Source organism: Corvus moneduloides, chromosome 1, assembly GCF_009650955.1.
Source record: "Corvus moneduloides isolate bCorMon1 chromosome 1, bCorMon1.pri, whole genome shotgun sequence".
NCBI lineage: Eukaryota > Metazoa > Chordata > Aves > Passeriformes > Corvidae > Corvus > Corvus moneduloides.
In genome coordinates, this window is record NC_045476.1 from 36,744,123 (window position 1) to 36,761,034 (window position 16,912).

At 40.2% G+C, this 16,912-nt stretch overlaps 1 protein-coding gene across 3 annotated transcripts in view; it reads left to right on the forward strand.

Annotated features, from left to right (window-relative positions):
- The window catches only part of ZDHHC3 (zinc finger DHHC-type palmitoyltransferase 3), a 34,014-nt gene that overhangs the window by 1,913 nt on the left and 15,189 nt on the right, over window positions 1-16,912 (forward strand). For all 3 annotated transcript variants that reach the window (XM_032105785.1, XM_032105801.1, XM_032105793.1), the window contains exons 2-4: window positions 9,478-9,807; window positions 12,557-12,681; window positions 15,883-15,979. In XM_032105785.1, the coding sequence (XP_031961676.1) occupies window positions 9,502-9,807; window positions 12,557-12,681; window positions 15,883-15,979 (528 nt within the window). In that variant the 5' untranslated portion in view covers window positions 9,478-9,501. The remainder of the gene's footprint in view (window positions 1-9,477; window positions 9,808-12,556; window positions 12,682-15,882; window positions 15,980-16,912) is intronic.

Consider the following 16,912-nt stretch of genomic DNA (forward strand, 5'->3'; position numbering starts at 1 on the left):
GTAGTTACGTGTTTCTTCTGGGTAGTTTCCTTTGTGTCAGCAAAGGGGAACAGCTGACAGTCTTCAGCAGGATGTGTATGTCTTGGGCAGTGGTAGCAAAGCTTTGGTGAATCTCTTTTTCTTACCTAATATGAAATTACTTTTCTCAGTGGGTGGATTGCTGTGCATCTCCAACAGAACAGGAGCTGGCAGTGTTGCATAGTGCATGCAGTTTAAACCTGTGTGTTGCATTATTTCAGGAGGACTTGCTCATGGAGCCAGTTTTACTGTGCAGACATTTCCCATGAGCTGTAACAGGGCATCTCTCCCGTAGAGGAGACTAGATGGGCACCCACAGTGGTGTCGGTCTGAAAATGGACTGGCTGTAGCTCAGCCAGTCTCTGCAGATGTTAGTTGGCTGAGCTTATGCTTTTCTCTGATCCCTCTGCAGTGTAGCCATGACCTTTTTCTTAGGGCGATATTCTAGAATACAGTTTTTCTGCCTTCCTGACAGAAGACAGCAGGTAATGTAAAATATGACACGACAGAATAGCTTGTTGTCAGTTTTTATTTTCCCCATCCTGTGCTTAGCTGGTTGAAGCAAACTAAATGTGACCGACTGTACCTGGAACATCATGTTTGACCTGTGCGTGTAACTAATCTGAAGCTTCAGGTTATGCTCAAGAAAATGAGAAGTTAAAGCTTTCCTAATTGAAGCTGTGTGTTTCCTGGGTTGTGCATCAGTAAGGAAAGAAGATAGCCCTTGCCTGGAGCTGCAGTGCAGCAAGTCTGCCAGTAACACTTCACACATTGTCCTTTTGAGAGGGAGTCCAAAAGAATGAGCCAGCTTGTCTGCAGGGTGTGGGTGCCAAAGACCTCCCCATATGGCAGTAGTTCCTGGCTAGTGAGGTGCAAGGTGTTAGAGGCAAGGTGCAGCTTGGTGCTGGCTCACTGCACAGGAGCACTGGTGTGTTAATTCCTGTCGCCTGCTTCTGGCTGTGCCCCCAGCTTGGGGGGGTGCTTGAGAATGCTTCTGGAGACTGGAGTGAGAGATTTATCTAGGCTTATAGCCCTGTATCTCTTTGCACCACCAGGTCACAGGGTGACCATACAGAACCGGTGCTGTTACAGGAGAAGAGGTAGGAGTTGTAGAAGAGCGAGGAAAAAAGAAAGAGAGGATAGGCATGAGAAGGTATGGAAATGGGAAGGAAGGGTACAGCAGCAGAGTTCAGCTAGAAAAATGTTGGGAAATGCTATTCCAGGAGCAAGTTAAACAGTAAGTAAAACAAGGAGGCAGAGGACTCACTGTTAAGATCCTTGGACAACAGAGGAATGTTGAATGAGAGGAAATGCAAGGCCCTTGTTGATGTTTCTGCTGCTGGGCCGGTGGTAGGTGGTGTGTTTGTGATGTTCAGCTGTGAGTTTTGCAGTAGTGCTGAACTAACAGGGGTGGCCAATCTTAAATGTGGTGCAGCATGCAGAAATTAAAACAAGTGGGCTGAAGCTGAAACAGTGTGAGTGAGTAAAGGTAGTGTAAAGCACTGTAGTATTGAAAAAAAAAAGTTAAAAAAAAGACGTATTCAGGTTTAGTGGGAAGGCAGTAGTACTACATCATAGATACAGAGAGGGCTGTAGCAGGTGATAGAGATAGTAATGTGATATGCATCTTTGTTCTTTGCAGTGACTACTTGAATTACTGATGTCCAATATAACACAGAATAGATAAGGAAGATACTATATATTGCATCTGGTCTTGTCTTGAACTCTCTGTATTTCAAAGGGTAGCAAAATTAAGGTTTACACACAGAAACTGTATTTTTTACGGCAGCAAGGATCCCTTCTGCTTGCCAGTGCAAAAGTGAGCAAAACAAGAAATGCGTAGTTTGGCAACTCAGATGTTCTTTGCTGTGTTTCAAAAGCTTTAACATACAGCAACTTTGAACCTGCAGGTTTTTCCAGTTCTCTGAAGAAACAGCATACATTTCTTCTAGTTGTGATTTTAACTTTGCAGGAGACAGGTGACAATTTTTTGGTCCCTGTGTTACTAATGTGCTATTTTAATGTATGCCCGGTGTACTTTCTGTAGTTGGCTTAGGGATCTGCTTAGGTGTAGTATGTAGATTTAAAATCTAAATGCCTTACAGCCTTCATATCTATATCTTTACCGATCCCTATGTGGTAAGGCAGAAGAATAAACTACAGGCAGAGGAATAAAATCAGAGAGTGAGTGACTTGTTCGTGCTTGTGAAGAGGGAGCTGTAGCAGAAGCAGGTGAGAGCCAAATCCTGTGTTAGACCATCTTGAGTGAAAATGTATGTCTGATAGTTAAAGTGCTCTTTCTGCCTTGAAAGATAGTATTTCAAATATTTTTTTTTTAGACTAGAGGGGTTCTGCCAGCTTCTTATTATGATTAAAACTTTAAAGCTGCAGCTCTTTCCTGCTCTGCAAAACTTATTCGTTTTGCCATGAAAGTTGTGTGGTTTTTAAAATGGATGCTAAAAATAATACCAGTTTTATAGATAAACCTTCCCCTTTAATTTTTGTCTTTCTTTCTTTTTAAAAAAAGTTGATAGAGGACAAGTTGAGAATTTACATTCCCTTAATCCAGTGACTTGCTGTTTTTAAGTCCTGAGTCAGCATGTAAATTGCAAAGCTGTCTAGAAGACCAGGACAGCTTCTCCTGTTTTGTCTCTCATAAGGCCGTGTATTCAGGATAACTGCAATGCTGTGGGAAAGCATGACATTCCCATCTGTTGTTTTCTGTTTCCTGGTGCAGTCTCTCCTGCAAGATTGCTCTTCCCTTCTGATGCTTAATTGCAGAGAGGTGGCAATGCAACAAAGATGGTATGTTCAGGACTAATATTTCTCTTTTGACATAGGTCAGGTAGCTTGTGTGTATTTGGTCTATTGGGAAACTGTAAGATTGAAGTGACAGAATTTCTCTGTTCCCCATTCAGCTCTGATAGTTAAAACCTTACCAGTTATTTTGTAATGGTTCATTACTTAATGATAGTTTTATAAAATACCTTTTATCTCTGATGGAAGACTTATTAAGATCACTGACTTTGTGATCAGACCAAGTCAGATCCAAGTCTGACCTCAGTCTCTGGTGCCCTTGTGACTTGTGCCCTGTTCCTACATGTTGCCCCAATTTTGTCGCTCATCCATAGTGGTCAGTGTTTTTGTACCTTGGACAGTAACTACATTGTCTTTGCTCTCCTTTGCTCTCAGGCTGGCAGCTGACAGGCCTTTTGGTGGGGGTGCAGTCACCAGATAACTCAGACTCTTAGGTCAGTCTTTATTGCATTATAATTTATTTATACAATACACATCCATTAGTTAAGCAGAAATGATACAGACATTAACCAGGAAGCTGTTACCATCTGCCCTGAGAGACTGCATACCACAAACATCAGGATAGGGAAACCCCTGTATTTGTAATTCAGAAAACATGGCCTTATTTTCCTTTCAGTTCTACTGATGGAATTCCTCTGGCACTGTTGAAGTTGCTTCTTGTCTACACTGATGTAAATTAGAGGGAGACTGAGGGGTTTGTGCCTTATGTGGCTGCATCTCTTTTGAGGCTGTCATTCTCAGCCTGATCCAGGTCCTCAGGATGGAGTTTCTAGATCTGACAGATGTCTTTGAGGTAATTTCCCCCTCTGCTTGCTCTCCTTAGGGAGAAGTTCCCTCTATGTATTTGTACTCCTATTCAAATGTGTTCTTCAGAAAGGCATGACTTCAATTAAATCTTCCCCTCTAATAAGATGCTTCTCATAAAAATAATAAAAGTATGATTTTAGTGTGAGCTATTTTTACTAAGGTCTTGTTCATGTGTGACCTCTTTGAAGTAAGAAATAAAAATAGAAAGTAACATCAAAATAGTTGATTATATAAGCAGTTTTGTAAACAATTACTATAAAGCATTGTAATACAGCCACTTACTCCCTTCACGTAGAGAAAAAAGTTGTAACTTGGTTACCAGCTGTTTTTACATGCTCTCTATTCCCCTTTTTAAGGGAGATAATTCAAGCCTGTGCATTTACCCTCAGGAAACAAAAATTTATTTTAAGCCTTGTAATTTTTTAAAGATTTCTTTATGCCATTTTTCTTCAGTATGGGTACTGAAAGTGTTGAAATTGCCTGCCTTGAGGAGCCAAAGGATTCAGGAGAATCTTGAGATGTTTGTGATCCTTTTGCTAAAAGCAGATGCAAAGCTGGTAATGTTGTATTTAGGCTGTAACTATACTCCTTAATGTAGCCTGAATTTCCAGGAGAAAAACGAAAAAATATCTGGTAGGCACAATCCTGTTCCCTTCTCCTGGGGTGGCTGGAGGAGGGCTGACTTTGCCCTGAGATAATTTGATCTGAGTCATCGGGTGTCCTGTAAGCACAGCGTTAACTTCCGTGCCTGGTTCTTCCCTGCTGCCTTTGCCATTGAAACGCAAGATTAGGTTTGTACCCATTTGGGTTTTTAGCCTGAATTGGGGCGAGGTTTGTTTTGTTTGTTGTTTGGTTGGTTTTTTAACCATTTTTTGAAATCCTGAAAGTATTCCAATGGAAATGCAGCTCTCTATAGCAAATTTGAGCCTGCTAATAATAGGCTTGCTTTTTTTAGCTGCCTTTCACAGACCTGTTAGAAATGTCCCACTGACCCTCCAGGGTTTTGTAAACCAGGGGTTGGAAACTGCCATGCTGATGGATATCTGGATGAATCTGCAGGAGACTGCCAAAAATTCTCAGCATAGCTGGCCTGTTTCGTTCCGCTACTGTTGATCAGATAAAGCTTTTTAGGCCTTGCAGGAGCCATTAGGAAAATACATATAAATACTGATATTTTCTTATTATCTCTGCTTTGGCAAGTTTTGACAAGCTTGTTAGATTTTAGCTGCATGGAAGTGTGGCAGGAGAAGAACCCTTTTAGTTAGGAAACTCACCTTCTCGTATGTCTGTTGCAAAGGAAGATGAAATATGCAGTGTTTTAGTCTATGCAGTTTTATGTACAGAAAAATGAAATAAACTTAAAAATGAATTATCCTGCAGTTTCTGTCTGTCTGTCTGGAGCTGGTTGATTTTGTTTAAACGGACATCTGTCCTGTGGATCTGGATTGCCTACTTTAGCTGTCATGAATATAGTATGACTAGTTATGTATGTGTGCTTCCTTTTGAAGATAAAAATTTAACTTTAGTGTTGTTTGTCAGCTCTCTAGGTACTTTGTGTGTCATAAAAGCCGTTTGGAAGTATTTCTTTAAAGTAAATAAAAATCCAAACTGAAAACTTAAAAAAAGGTCCATGATCTGCCCTGATCTCTCTTCTTTTTATTCTTTTTTTTTCCCCAGTATTGTTTTCATGAGATTGGCAGAACTTGAAATTCACTTAGTTCATATGACAGAATGAAAATATAATGTCTTCCCAAAGTTCAGTGTTAATTGACTTGTAACAGAGGAAATGATTGCAATGTACATAGTAATGCTGTAGTTCTGCAAGTCATATCCATGTGCTTGACTTCGCTAGCATGAGTAATTACATGAAAATCAAAAGGTTATTATGATGGTGGTTTTATGCTTCCTGTGAGTTTTACATCAGAAGCTCAGGTTGCTTTCAGGTACTTACTGGGTGAAGGCCCACATCATTTGTTTGTATATTCTTAGCACATTCTTTGGCCGTCACAGGCCATTGAAAACAGGATTTTTTTGACGTGGCTTATGGCAGGTAAAAAGACAGTTTATATAGGGTGTAATAGCATGTCTTAAGTGTTCATTGTAGCAGGAAGTGGATTTTCATTTGTTTTGTTTACATTTCTAACTTATGAATTACATGTTTTTTGATTGTTCCCGTAATGCCAGATGCCTTCAGATAAAAAAAACGAAAAGGTCTTTGCTCTGTCATATCATTAAGCTGAATTGATGTGTGTGTTGTCATTGTATCTCACGCTTACCTAGTGGCCTCTCTTGTAGCCTGACACCAAGAATAAGTCCTTAAGCCCTTTGCCTACATTGTTAACATATTGTTTGCTCCAGAGCAGGCGGAGCTGACATATTCCATCTGTATTACAAATTAAGTTCATATGCAGCATGATTGAAGGGCAAACCAGTTAGGGCAAGTTACTGCTTCTACCCTGCTACAAGCTTTTTTTTTTTTTTTTTTGGTGTTGTATTATTTATATGAAAATACCAAATTGAACAACATAAACCAAAACAGATGTTTGTGTATGTAAGAGCAAGGAATTAAAAAAACCCCACTAACCAGGTCATGTAGGAGAGAAGCTGAGACTCTAAGCTCCTATAGCTTGACTCTTAAGATAATGAACACTAAAACACATATGTATTTTTCAAATAATGTATGGTGTTTATGTACTGATTACTGATTTTTAAATTTTGTTGCCTAATGAGCCCTCTTAAGCAAGCATTAAAGGGCAGAGTACATTAAATAACAAAATTGTCCTCCAGCCATAATCAGGGGCCTGTGCTCTGTCCTTTTAACTCGCTGCAGAAATGGGTCTCCAGACTTTCAGAGTGAGGGGGCCTCAGGGCTCCTTCCAGTTTCTCCTTAGACAGTTACACAGCAATAGATTTTTCTTACTTTTTCCCCCAGTTTAGCTCAATAATATTTCTGAGAGAGAGCTGTAGAACTTTTATTGGAGTGAAACCACTTCCTGCACTTGCAAGAGAGGTTAATTTTTATTTCACTGCTGAAGTGACTAAACTCACAGGTTTAATCACTGTGTATTTGTTTGGCTTTCAGTCAATCTTTGCTAATACTGACCTTAAAGTGACTTGTCAAACTAATTCCTTTCGTTAAATAGGAGTTTGCTTTTCCTGTGACTGTTTGCTTCCTTTGCTTTGGGATACAAAACCTTAGAGGAAAAAAAAGGCTCAGAGTCTAGGCAAAAAATCCTGAGAGTCTGTGTTCAGGACTGTCCCAGCTTGTTACAGCACCTGATTTGTCAAGTCTAAACTTTCAACTGAAAATTAAATGCCTAAATTACAGTTTTCTTTCTTACTTTTTTAATGTAACATGATGTTCTTGTCAATTAAACCTGACACTGTTGTCAGGTGTGAGTCTTTAATTATGTCAGTTTTATTTGAGCTGGCAAACAAGCATAACAGTTTTAATAAGATTATTAAACAATGCAATGGAGGTTAACCTGTTTCCTTGAGGGAGTGGAAGAATTGAGTCTGAGAAATACTTGTTAGAGACTTGTTAAGTCTCGGTGAATGTATGAATACATAATTGTCCTTACAGAAATTGTGAAAAATGGGAGAAAAGGTATGGATTTACCAGTAGGTATAGAATTATCTGAACTTAGACCACCAGATCATTTGGGTAATCACTGTTTATGAAAATTATATAGCTTGTCTTCCTAGATATCAGGAATCATGAGGTTAAATTATAGCTGTGGTTAAAATACAGAGTAATTACAATGTGTTATGTGAATTTTGTGAGTAAGGAGAGGGTTTTTTGTTGTGGGCTTTTTTCTTGCCAAAGTAAATGACATCCTCACAAGGACATTTTCATCTTGATTTTTCTGTTCTGTGTGACGTGTGTATAAATACAAGACTGATATGCTTTAACATTAATCCATGTGACTTTCTCCAGATTCATAAACCATCTTAAACTCGCTTGGCAGCATACTAAATGTTCAAAGTGGAAAGATAAGAAAATACCTAATTCTCCTAATTTATTTATACTAGTTGTGTTCTAACAAATATTGTAAATGGTCTAGTTCATCTGCTTCTGTGTACCTTGGAACTTTGTGCTCCTGGCTGTTGCTTCTCACTGTGGCCACAGCAGTTCCAATACCTCTCTTCCGTGTCACTTGCACGCAGGCACACAAAGCTCATCACTTCTGTGCTTGGATGTAATTAATCATCTTGCTCATTAATGACCTTACTCTTTGGCTGTGAAAGAATAATTGTCCTCTTATGAATTTGGTCTTAAAATAACAACTGAAAAGTAAACTATCATCTCCTTCCCTGTTGAGATAGGCGCAGCAACATCTCCATTTAGGTTGGTGTTAGGCAAAGTAGAGCTCTCTTCTTGTACTTGGCAGAACTTAGCCATAAAATTTGGAGAAAAGTTTGAGGTCCTAGGGACTTCTGCAATTCTCTCAGTATGTTTTCTGTAAAACAAAGACAAAAATAGCTTCAGTGTGAACTTTTTTGGCAGAAAACATAATTAATAGTGTACATTTTCTCTGAATTAAAATGGCATAATGAGCGCTCTTTTTTGCAAAGCCGTGAGAAGAAGCCTTACGTTTTGAAATAGCAGGAGGCTGATCCCTTCTGTTCAGGGATATGCAATTCAGTGTATTTGATAGTAGAATTATTGTAGCTATTTTTGTAGAAGGTGGGTCTTTAGAGGGTGTTGTGTTATGAAGCGTTTGGAGCAATGAGCAAGTACTCTGAGTAGAAGTGTTTTTGGAAGAGTTTCCTGGGTGTGTAAAGAGCTGCTTTCATTCCAGGTGTAGCATTCCAGGTGTGCTCCAACATTGAGTGGTGGATGGATTGAGTGCAGATGGATTGATCCCTTGCCAAAGACTTAGGAGCACCTTCTCTGTTTTCTCAAATGCCTGGTATTGGTGGGAGTTACATTTAAACAACAGCAAGCACGGCACATGCCTGGAGCATTGCTGTTCCTGGTTCCAAGATGGATCTTACCCTCTGGGTAGACAAGGTGTCTGCAGAGCTAGAGAGGACAGGGCAATGTCAGTGTCGGTGCTCTTGCTACACCAGAGTGGAGTTGGCCAGAAAAGGGGAAGCGAAACAAATGCCGTTGAGAGATGGAGCAAAGGTGGCAGGAGAGGCATGGCAAAGCACAAGTGAGGCCAGAGGAGGAGGTGAGAGTGGGAGACAGCTGTTGTTGGGAAATTACATCCTTCAGCCAAGACTAGAAGTTCCTGTCACGATCCTTTCTGGATTGCTTCTTAATCAGTTCCTGCAAATCTAACTGTACAGCTGTTTGTTTTTGCACTTTGACCCCAAAGCTGTGAGTCAGTGGGTAAGGAGAAAGGAAACCTCTTCCACTTGCTAAGTTTCCCAGTATGTGTAGGAAAGACCCCTCCCTTCCCCAAATCTGAAGCAGCAAAAAGGGACCCTGCCATCTGTGCCAGGACTTTCTCTTCTCCCCTCGCATGACAGTGCCAAGTTCTTGCTTCAGTTCCTGTTGTGGCAGCTCCTGTTGGCTCCTACCTGATGACTTTTTCTTCATTAAAATGCTTGTTGCCTTTCCACTTAGGGAGGTGGAGGTGGCACACAGGTAGACCTAGTGTGTAATTAAGCACTTCTTCAAAGCACTTAGAGTCTTCTGAGTAAGGAGTGTTCCAATAAGCGCAAGAGTGTGGTTTCCCAATCCATTATTTTGTGTTTGATTTATTTACCTTTTTTACTTTTTCATTTCACTTTCTGCAATTTTCCCTCGTGATGACCATGCCATTACGCGAGCAGAGGTCTGGATGTCTGGCAGAGCAGTGAGCATTGTTTCTGACTCTCTTTCAGATGCAAGTATGGACATAATAACCTATGATGATTACTCCAGTCCACCGCTTCAGAGATATTGAAAGGACACCTGAATACCTCCAGCCGGAAAAGTGTGTTCCACCTCCTAGCCGCGCTTCCCTGGGAACAATGTGGTTTATTCGAGATGGCTGTGGTATTGCATGTGCTGTCGTTACCTGGATGCTGGTGTTCTATGCCGACTTTGTAGTCCTTCTTGTCATGCTAGTTCCATCGAGAGATTATGTTTATAGTGTCATCAATGGCACACTGTTCAACACCTTGGCTTTCCTCGCTTTGGCTTCACATTTTCGTGCTATGCTGACAGATCCAGTAAGTATACACCTCTCTCTGTGTATACACCTCTCTGTTTCTTCAGAAAGAAACAGGCGGTGTTTTTCTTGTCTGCTAGATGTTGGATAACTCAGTTGCTGAGTGAGTGGCAGATTTAAATAACTTTTGTGTGTCAGCCTGCTGAGTGAGGCTGCTGATGTGGTATGCTAATTTTTCATCCCACTCAAGTCGGATGCAAAGTCAAGGACTCAGTGTTAGATTCCCGGTGTGTGAGCAGGTCCTCTTTTTGCACTGGGAAGGAGAATGTTTCTCTCTGATGCTGTTTTCTCCCCAGTGGCAGATCTTGTGTTTGTGGCTTGTTGTGTCTTGACAAACAGGAAAGCTAGAAAAGCTGGTTTTGGTTGTCTGCCTTGGCAAGTATTGCTTCAGCAGAATGGAGCAGAACATGTGTTGTTTTGAAGAGCTCTGTTACTGTCTCTCATTCTGCTGGTTTTGTTGAGTGTATTGGACAATGCTGAAATAAATACGGTCTGAGCGTGCTAGGTCTGGCAGTTCTTAGGCAAGTTGGGAAGCATCAGAAGCGCGAGATCCCCTTGTATGTATCCTTAGGACATTGCTTTGAGAGATCAGATCTGCTGCTTTCTTGTCTTTCAGTTTGTGGCAAGATGAAGTTTAGCACCATGATGCTAATTCTGAATGGCCTGTGGTGGTTTATTTTGCTTAATAGCCTCTGGACAGTAGACTCAATCCAAAACCCCATCTCCACTAGTCAGTGGAAGGAAAGACAAGCTTAGGCTACTCCTGTCCACTTCCTCACAAATGTTGTTGTTGCTGTTGGGAGTGGTAGTATGCCTCTGATACTCTGTTCCTTCCAAATGTTATTTCCCGCTTGAAACCTTGTTAGGTGCCTTTAGGACTTCAGTATAACTTTGTTTCTTAGATTCCAGCTCTTCCAGAAGCCATAGCACTGCAGAAATGGCTTGATTCGGGGTAATCTCACAATTTATGGTAAAAAGACTGTTGATTACATGCTGCTGCTTCTGGGCAGAAGTGTAGGCAGTAGTTTAGCCTCTGAAACTTCTGATCGTTGGACTCAGAGGGTTGCAGCAGTTTGTTAGATAGTTTGTATCCTAAGGGTGGTTGTTAATTAATGTGTGTTGTGTGATTTTTATACTTAGGGACCTTCAGGTTGCTGGAATTATTTTGCAGAGTTAGCAGCAGCTCTTCTGAAACAAAAGCTGTATTTTGAAACGGGCCAGGCAAGCAGCACTGGAGAAGCAGATACAATCTCTGTTGAGAATAATTGAGAAAAGATACATTACTTCCTAGTGTGAGGTGGGATTTATGTATGGGGATGGAGAGCCAGTGGGATTTTGTTTCATTTTTTTAATGAGGAAGTCAGCTAAAGGAAATGCAGGGGGAAGGATACAGAGAAGGGATGCGCTGACATCTGGGAGGTAGTGAGAGTCTGGGATTAAGGAAACTTCCAGGACACGGGGAACCAGGAGCACATATAGGATCAGAATGAAACAGAAGCATTGCTGAGGCAAACAAGCAGAATTCTTATTATAAATAAATGAGCAACTCAGTTATTCACAACTGATAGCCTGTGTCCTGCATTTCAGGAACTGCTTCCAATGGGTCTTTGCTAAAAGCATTCCTAAAGTTTTGAGCTTTGCTGCATACTGAGGAGAGAGAACATGAGTTGTAGCATTTTGTGAAAATTGGTTTCGGTAATTTTTAAATTAGTCAGGCCTGTTGGGAGTTTTGTGGGGAAAAAAACCCCAAAGACTGCTTAAAAAAGCCTTATGGTACTGGTTTAATGTGCAGTTCTCTCACTCGTGTGTATCATTTCTGTTTATTGCTGTTAAGAGGTTCTATAGATGTATTAAAAGGAGACTGTATCATCAGAAATCTATTGAAATACTGCATCTTTGTTTTTATTTCAATAAAAAAAGCCGTAAATTCACAGAAGTAAATTGTGCCAATGTACCAGCAGTGATTTCATACACCGTGTTTCATGGCTTGTTTTGTTTTGTTTTGTTTTTTTTTAATAGCAGAGGGAGTTTCTTTGGTTTAGTTTTTTTGAGCAAATTAATGTCCCTATAAAGGCTGGAAACTTATGAACTTGTGCTCCTGTAGCAGCAATATGTTACCTATTTAAAGATATACTTTAAAGTGGAAATTGCACAGCTAAGAATGTTTTACTGAGTCTTATTCAGGTGTGATGATTCTTAGGGCTCACCGTTTGAATGTTAAACCATAATTTAAATAACAAATACACAATGGAAGCATAACTATAAATACCTGAGTTGTTTACCAGCAACTTCTAGTGTACACAGTGATACTTCAGAAGAAGCTGCTTCTACTGGCATAAAACATCTGCGATTCTCAGTTTGTGATATGAAACACTGACATGGTAAATTTGTTGATGTGAAAAGAGGGATGAGGATTCTTAAATATTTTAAGGTTACTGTAGGATTACAAAAGACTAATTGCTTAAGTGAAGCTAGTATTACAAAAGACTAATTGCTTTATTGATGTTTAAAAAAAAAAAAAACAATGAAAGTCCCACCAAAATTATGTTTCAATGTGTGGTTCCATATTTTAAGACCACATTTAAATTTCTTTTCTGAATCTTCTTGCTCTTCTTGAAACTCTATTGATCTTAGGGAAGTTTTTATTTCTTTTTCTTCCTTCTCCTTCCATAGTTTTAAGTCATCCTGTTGCTCTTAGCAGCTGTAATGTCCACAAATTAATCTCCTGGTTTGTTTTTTTTTGCCTGCAGGGTGCTGTACCCAAAGGTAATGCCACAAAAGAGTTCATCGAGAGTTTACAGCTAAAGCCAGGACAGGTGGTTTACAAGTGCCCAAAGTGTTGTAGCATCAAACCTGACAGAGCACATCACTGCAGGTAAAGTCTTTTCTGAAGATGGCTGTTTCATCAAGACCTCACAAATTATTCACCAGTGTGCCTTGTTGTTGGAGTCTGAGACTGGAGTGAGTCAGTTGAGGGATTGGCATACAAATTCTGTTGCCAATAGTACCTGACACATTTAAGCTTCTCAGAAGAAATCTCATACCTTTTCTGACAGATTTTCAGATATAGGAGGCCGAGGCTACTTCGTGCAAAGTGAGAAACACTTAAAATTTTTGAGTGCTGCCTTGGATCCAGACTTGTAACTGACATTCCATAAATTTTCATGTAAAGATGACTTGAAAAGAGACGTTCTATACCAAAATGTGTAGAAGTCCATAAAACATCTCCCAAAGGGTCAGTGTCTTTTCCATTTTTGTTTTTATTCACAAACCCATTTGTCCAACTGTGTATCCTATTTAGAAGTGGTATTTAAGTTAAAACTGAAGTGCAGGTAACTCTACATATTTTTTAAAAGTTCAGACTTCCACATTTTCATTGAGTACTGTGACATTGTTTTGTGCTGTGTGATAGATCAGTATGCCTACTGATCTGTCATGTCCTTTCTTTTTCTGGTAGGATAAACTTCCCGGAAGAGAGTAACTGGTAGTGAGCTTTTTAGTACTAAAGGCAGTGAGCAAAAAAATAACTACTTCCTAAAATTCTCTTCTGCTTTTAAAGCAAGCGAACCTGCTTTCCAGTAAGTAGTTAATAAGTTTGCACTGGTGTCACTTCCTTCCCTACTCAAAAAGCAGTACATACAGAGCGAGCTCGTACCTGGGCTACTGCTGATTCATGCAGTGGTCTTGTGGGGAGGGAAATACATGGTAATGAGCTGAGCAAACTTGTCCTGCTGTTTGCTTGTTTCATATTTGTTTTCAGAGCTTCAGTTTGCAAATGTTTTTCTTTTTTGTTGTGTTTTTTTTTCTTTCTTTTAATTTTAATGAAAATCAGGAGTTGGTTATTCAGCAGGAGCGATGTGATCATGCCTATCACTTATTAATGCTACTGTAAAATCCGCTCTGACAGCTTTTCAATTATGAATGAAACTTCACATCTAAAATGCTGTCTTGATGATTACTCACAGTGTAGGTAAATGAAAAAGACTCTAGCTAAGCACAAAACCTTGTCACCATGGTCCTTTTTTCTATGCTTTAAGATAAGTTTTTAGACATTAAGATTTGGGAAGGTGATCCACTGACCACTGATGTTGTTGAGAATCTTCAGTCAAACATTCTTTTTGTGGCCTAGGGAGATTTATTAGACTTCAACACATCAAGGTTGAGCATCTGCATCAGCAGGAGATACTGCTAGCTGTATACCAGAGGGACCAGGGTGTTTTTGATGAATGTGCTATTTAGTGAGTCCCCTGTGCCCAGTAAACTAGTCCTGCCAGCATTTGGAAGCTAGGTGGTTGAGTGGGGGAAAATGTGTGAGTATCCCTGTTGCTGCAGTGTTTAGTTGTGATTTCTGTGTTTCCTTTTCCACCAGCTAGCTTCCTGTTCTGCCTGTCATCCAACTGTTTTTGGTATGTGCACATGGAATAAAACTTCCCCTCCCAGCCTCCTCTCCTATCCCTTTCACATCTGTGGCTTGGCATCTTCAGGTTGTCCCTCTGGGGAAGTAGGAGCAGTTGGAGGGTTGCTTGGGTACGCACCTCTCTCAGAGCCCAAGGGAAGTTTGTGCACACCTGCACACAGGGAGGCATCCTCCTCCTTTACCACCTGCCTCACCTTACCCCCTCCTTTTTTTTATCACAATGATAAATACTTGTCATACGAAGTACATTATCTGGCACGTAAATTGCTTTTACTGTGCCTGCTGATTTTAGACTCCATGTAGCTCAAAATAATTTTAAGCTGCTTGTTCTGGCGAAAGGAGGCTTTTCATGTTTCCCACTGCACCTGAGGCTGACAGGTAGTAGGGCACCCAGGTCTGCCTGAGGAGGAGCAGCTCCTGATCTGGCCCCGTGCTGGGAGGCTGGGGCCTGCCTGCCTGGACTTTCATTTAGGATCAGGCCTATAGCAACTCATTTGTTTTTCAGGCATAGCACATATCCTTGGGGATTATCCCCTCCTACCGTGTAAAGTGAGTGAAAGGCTGTTCTGACAGAGATGTTTTCTATTGTTTATTCATACATGCTGATAAGAACATGTTTATGTTTTCGTTTGAGTTTCCCTTAAGTGTTTGGGTGTTGAAGTTTATTATTTATATTAAGGTCAAAGTGCTTTTTGTTATAAGAAGAAAAATAAAATTAGCAGAGCGCTCAGTCCTTTCTGTTTCATTGCTGCCAGAATTGTTCTGGAATGGCTGTTTCCTTTCTGGGTCTATTGTTTGTTTGCTTTGGGGTTTTGTGTTTTTTCATATTTGATTTCTGTGCTTGTTTGTGCAATGTGGTATCAGGAGACTGCCTTTCGTCTCCTAGCATATGAGAAAGCAGCAGAGAAAAAGACTTCCTTTATTATGTGAGTTGAAGCAGTTACTGACTAAGCAAGAGAATGATGTTCAGACAAAGTAATAATGTTTTAATTATTTGACTTCCAGCCACAATTTACATGCTGGCAAGAATTTGAATTTTGATTTTATTAGGCTGGTTTTGTGAAGTGCTTTAACATCTAATTTCATCTTGAATGTATATTGTGCTACCATCTTCCTGACTGACTGCCACAGTTGTTTTCTGCTAGTATGTGGCTTACCTTGATGTCACGAATCTTTTCTAATACCTTATTTAATTTTCCTTTTTTGCAAGTTCCTGCTACCAGCAAGTGTTGGGAAATAAACTTTAGTCTGTTATTAGCAACTTTGAAAAGTATCTTTATTCATTACTGCCTTTTATATCGTTGTGGTTTCTGTTTGGTTTTAATCTGTGGACATTTTTACAGGCCTTATATATTAAAACTAAACGAAATCACAGATTTTTTCCGTCTGCCCCAGTGTATGATTCAAACTATATTTGGGAAAGAACCACTGATGTGTGGCCTTAATTTTTGTAGTGGTGGTTTGGTTTTGTATGGTTCATTTTGAACAGGCTTAGTCAAGTAAGCAAACCACAAATATGAATATGGTGGCAAGTAAATTCTTTTAGATTCAGATTTCACCTCTGATTCTTTTCCTGAATTTCTTTGTCCCCCAACCCCCTGTGAAATCTTGTGTTCCTGGAAGGAAAAGTGCTGTTAATACAGACCTATGTTCTTTCAGCGTTTGCAAGAGGTGCATTCGGAAAATGGACCATCACTGCCCATGGGTCAATAACTGTGTAGGAGAGAATAACCAGAAGTACTTTGTACTGTTTACAGTAAGTATTTTGCAGGTGATGCTTGAGGTTGTCCAGTGGGAAGTGCTGAAATGCAGTGTGTAGTCTGTGAAGCAGCTCCCAGTGCTGGCATTCTCTTCCTTCGTGTTTTGGAAGAACTTTATGGGGACCTGCTACATACAGGCTTCTGTTTCACTAATTAGGGAACACACACACCCCCACCCATCCATCCACAGCACTGGGAAAAGGCATCACAGGAAGCCTTTGTCAGGGGTTTTTGAGGTTTGTATTGGTGGTAGTTCAGCACCTATTTTGTAATGCGAGTAGTTTACTGTGGTGCTGAGCTCCTTGAGGCAGGGGCCATCCCTTTACATCAAACAGTGGCTGGTAGGGTCCCAGGCATATGTAGGCCTCCTAAACATTATAGTTGTATGAGTACCTGTGTGGGATCATGTAATAAGAACTGTTGCCACATCTCAAAGAAGGAGTGGGAAGTCTGCATCCCCTTAGATAAGAACTATCCACCTTTTAATTGCAAGTGGTTTAGTTTTGTACTTGAAAACCAAGGAGGTGCACGACTTTTTGTACTATATCTGTAGCATCATGAGTAAGAAAACAGGAGTACAAACTTGAATACTGGATATTTCTGGAAGGTTTGAAATGTGTTTCATCAAAGTGAACTGCAAATATCCCGTGGGAGTAGTGTGAACATTACAAGGCTGAGTTTCAGTGATGCTCTGTTTTATTAATAAATCTTCTGAGACATCTGTAGGTTTGAGGAAGTATGTTCTCATATTACCAAGCAGAAAGGAGGAGATTTACAGTTAAATGAAAGGCTTAGTGTTCTGTGGTGTGGTTTGCAAGGATGTGGATTACAGAACAAAATGAATCCCATTTCTTTCCTATGAGCAAGCAGGTTTTTTTTACCTTGAGAGGTGAGCTAGGTGTTTTAGTCCTATCAAAAGGATTTCAGTT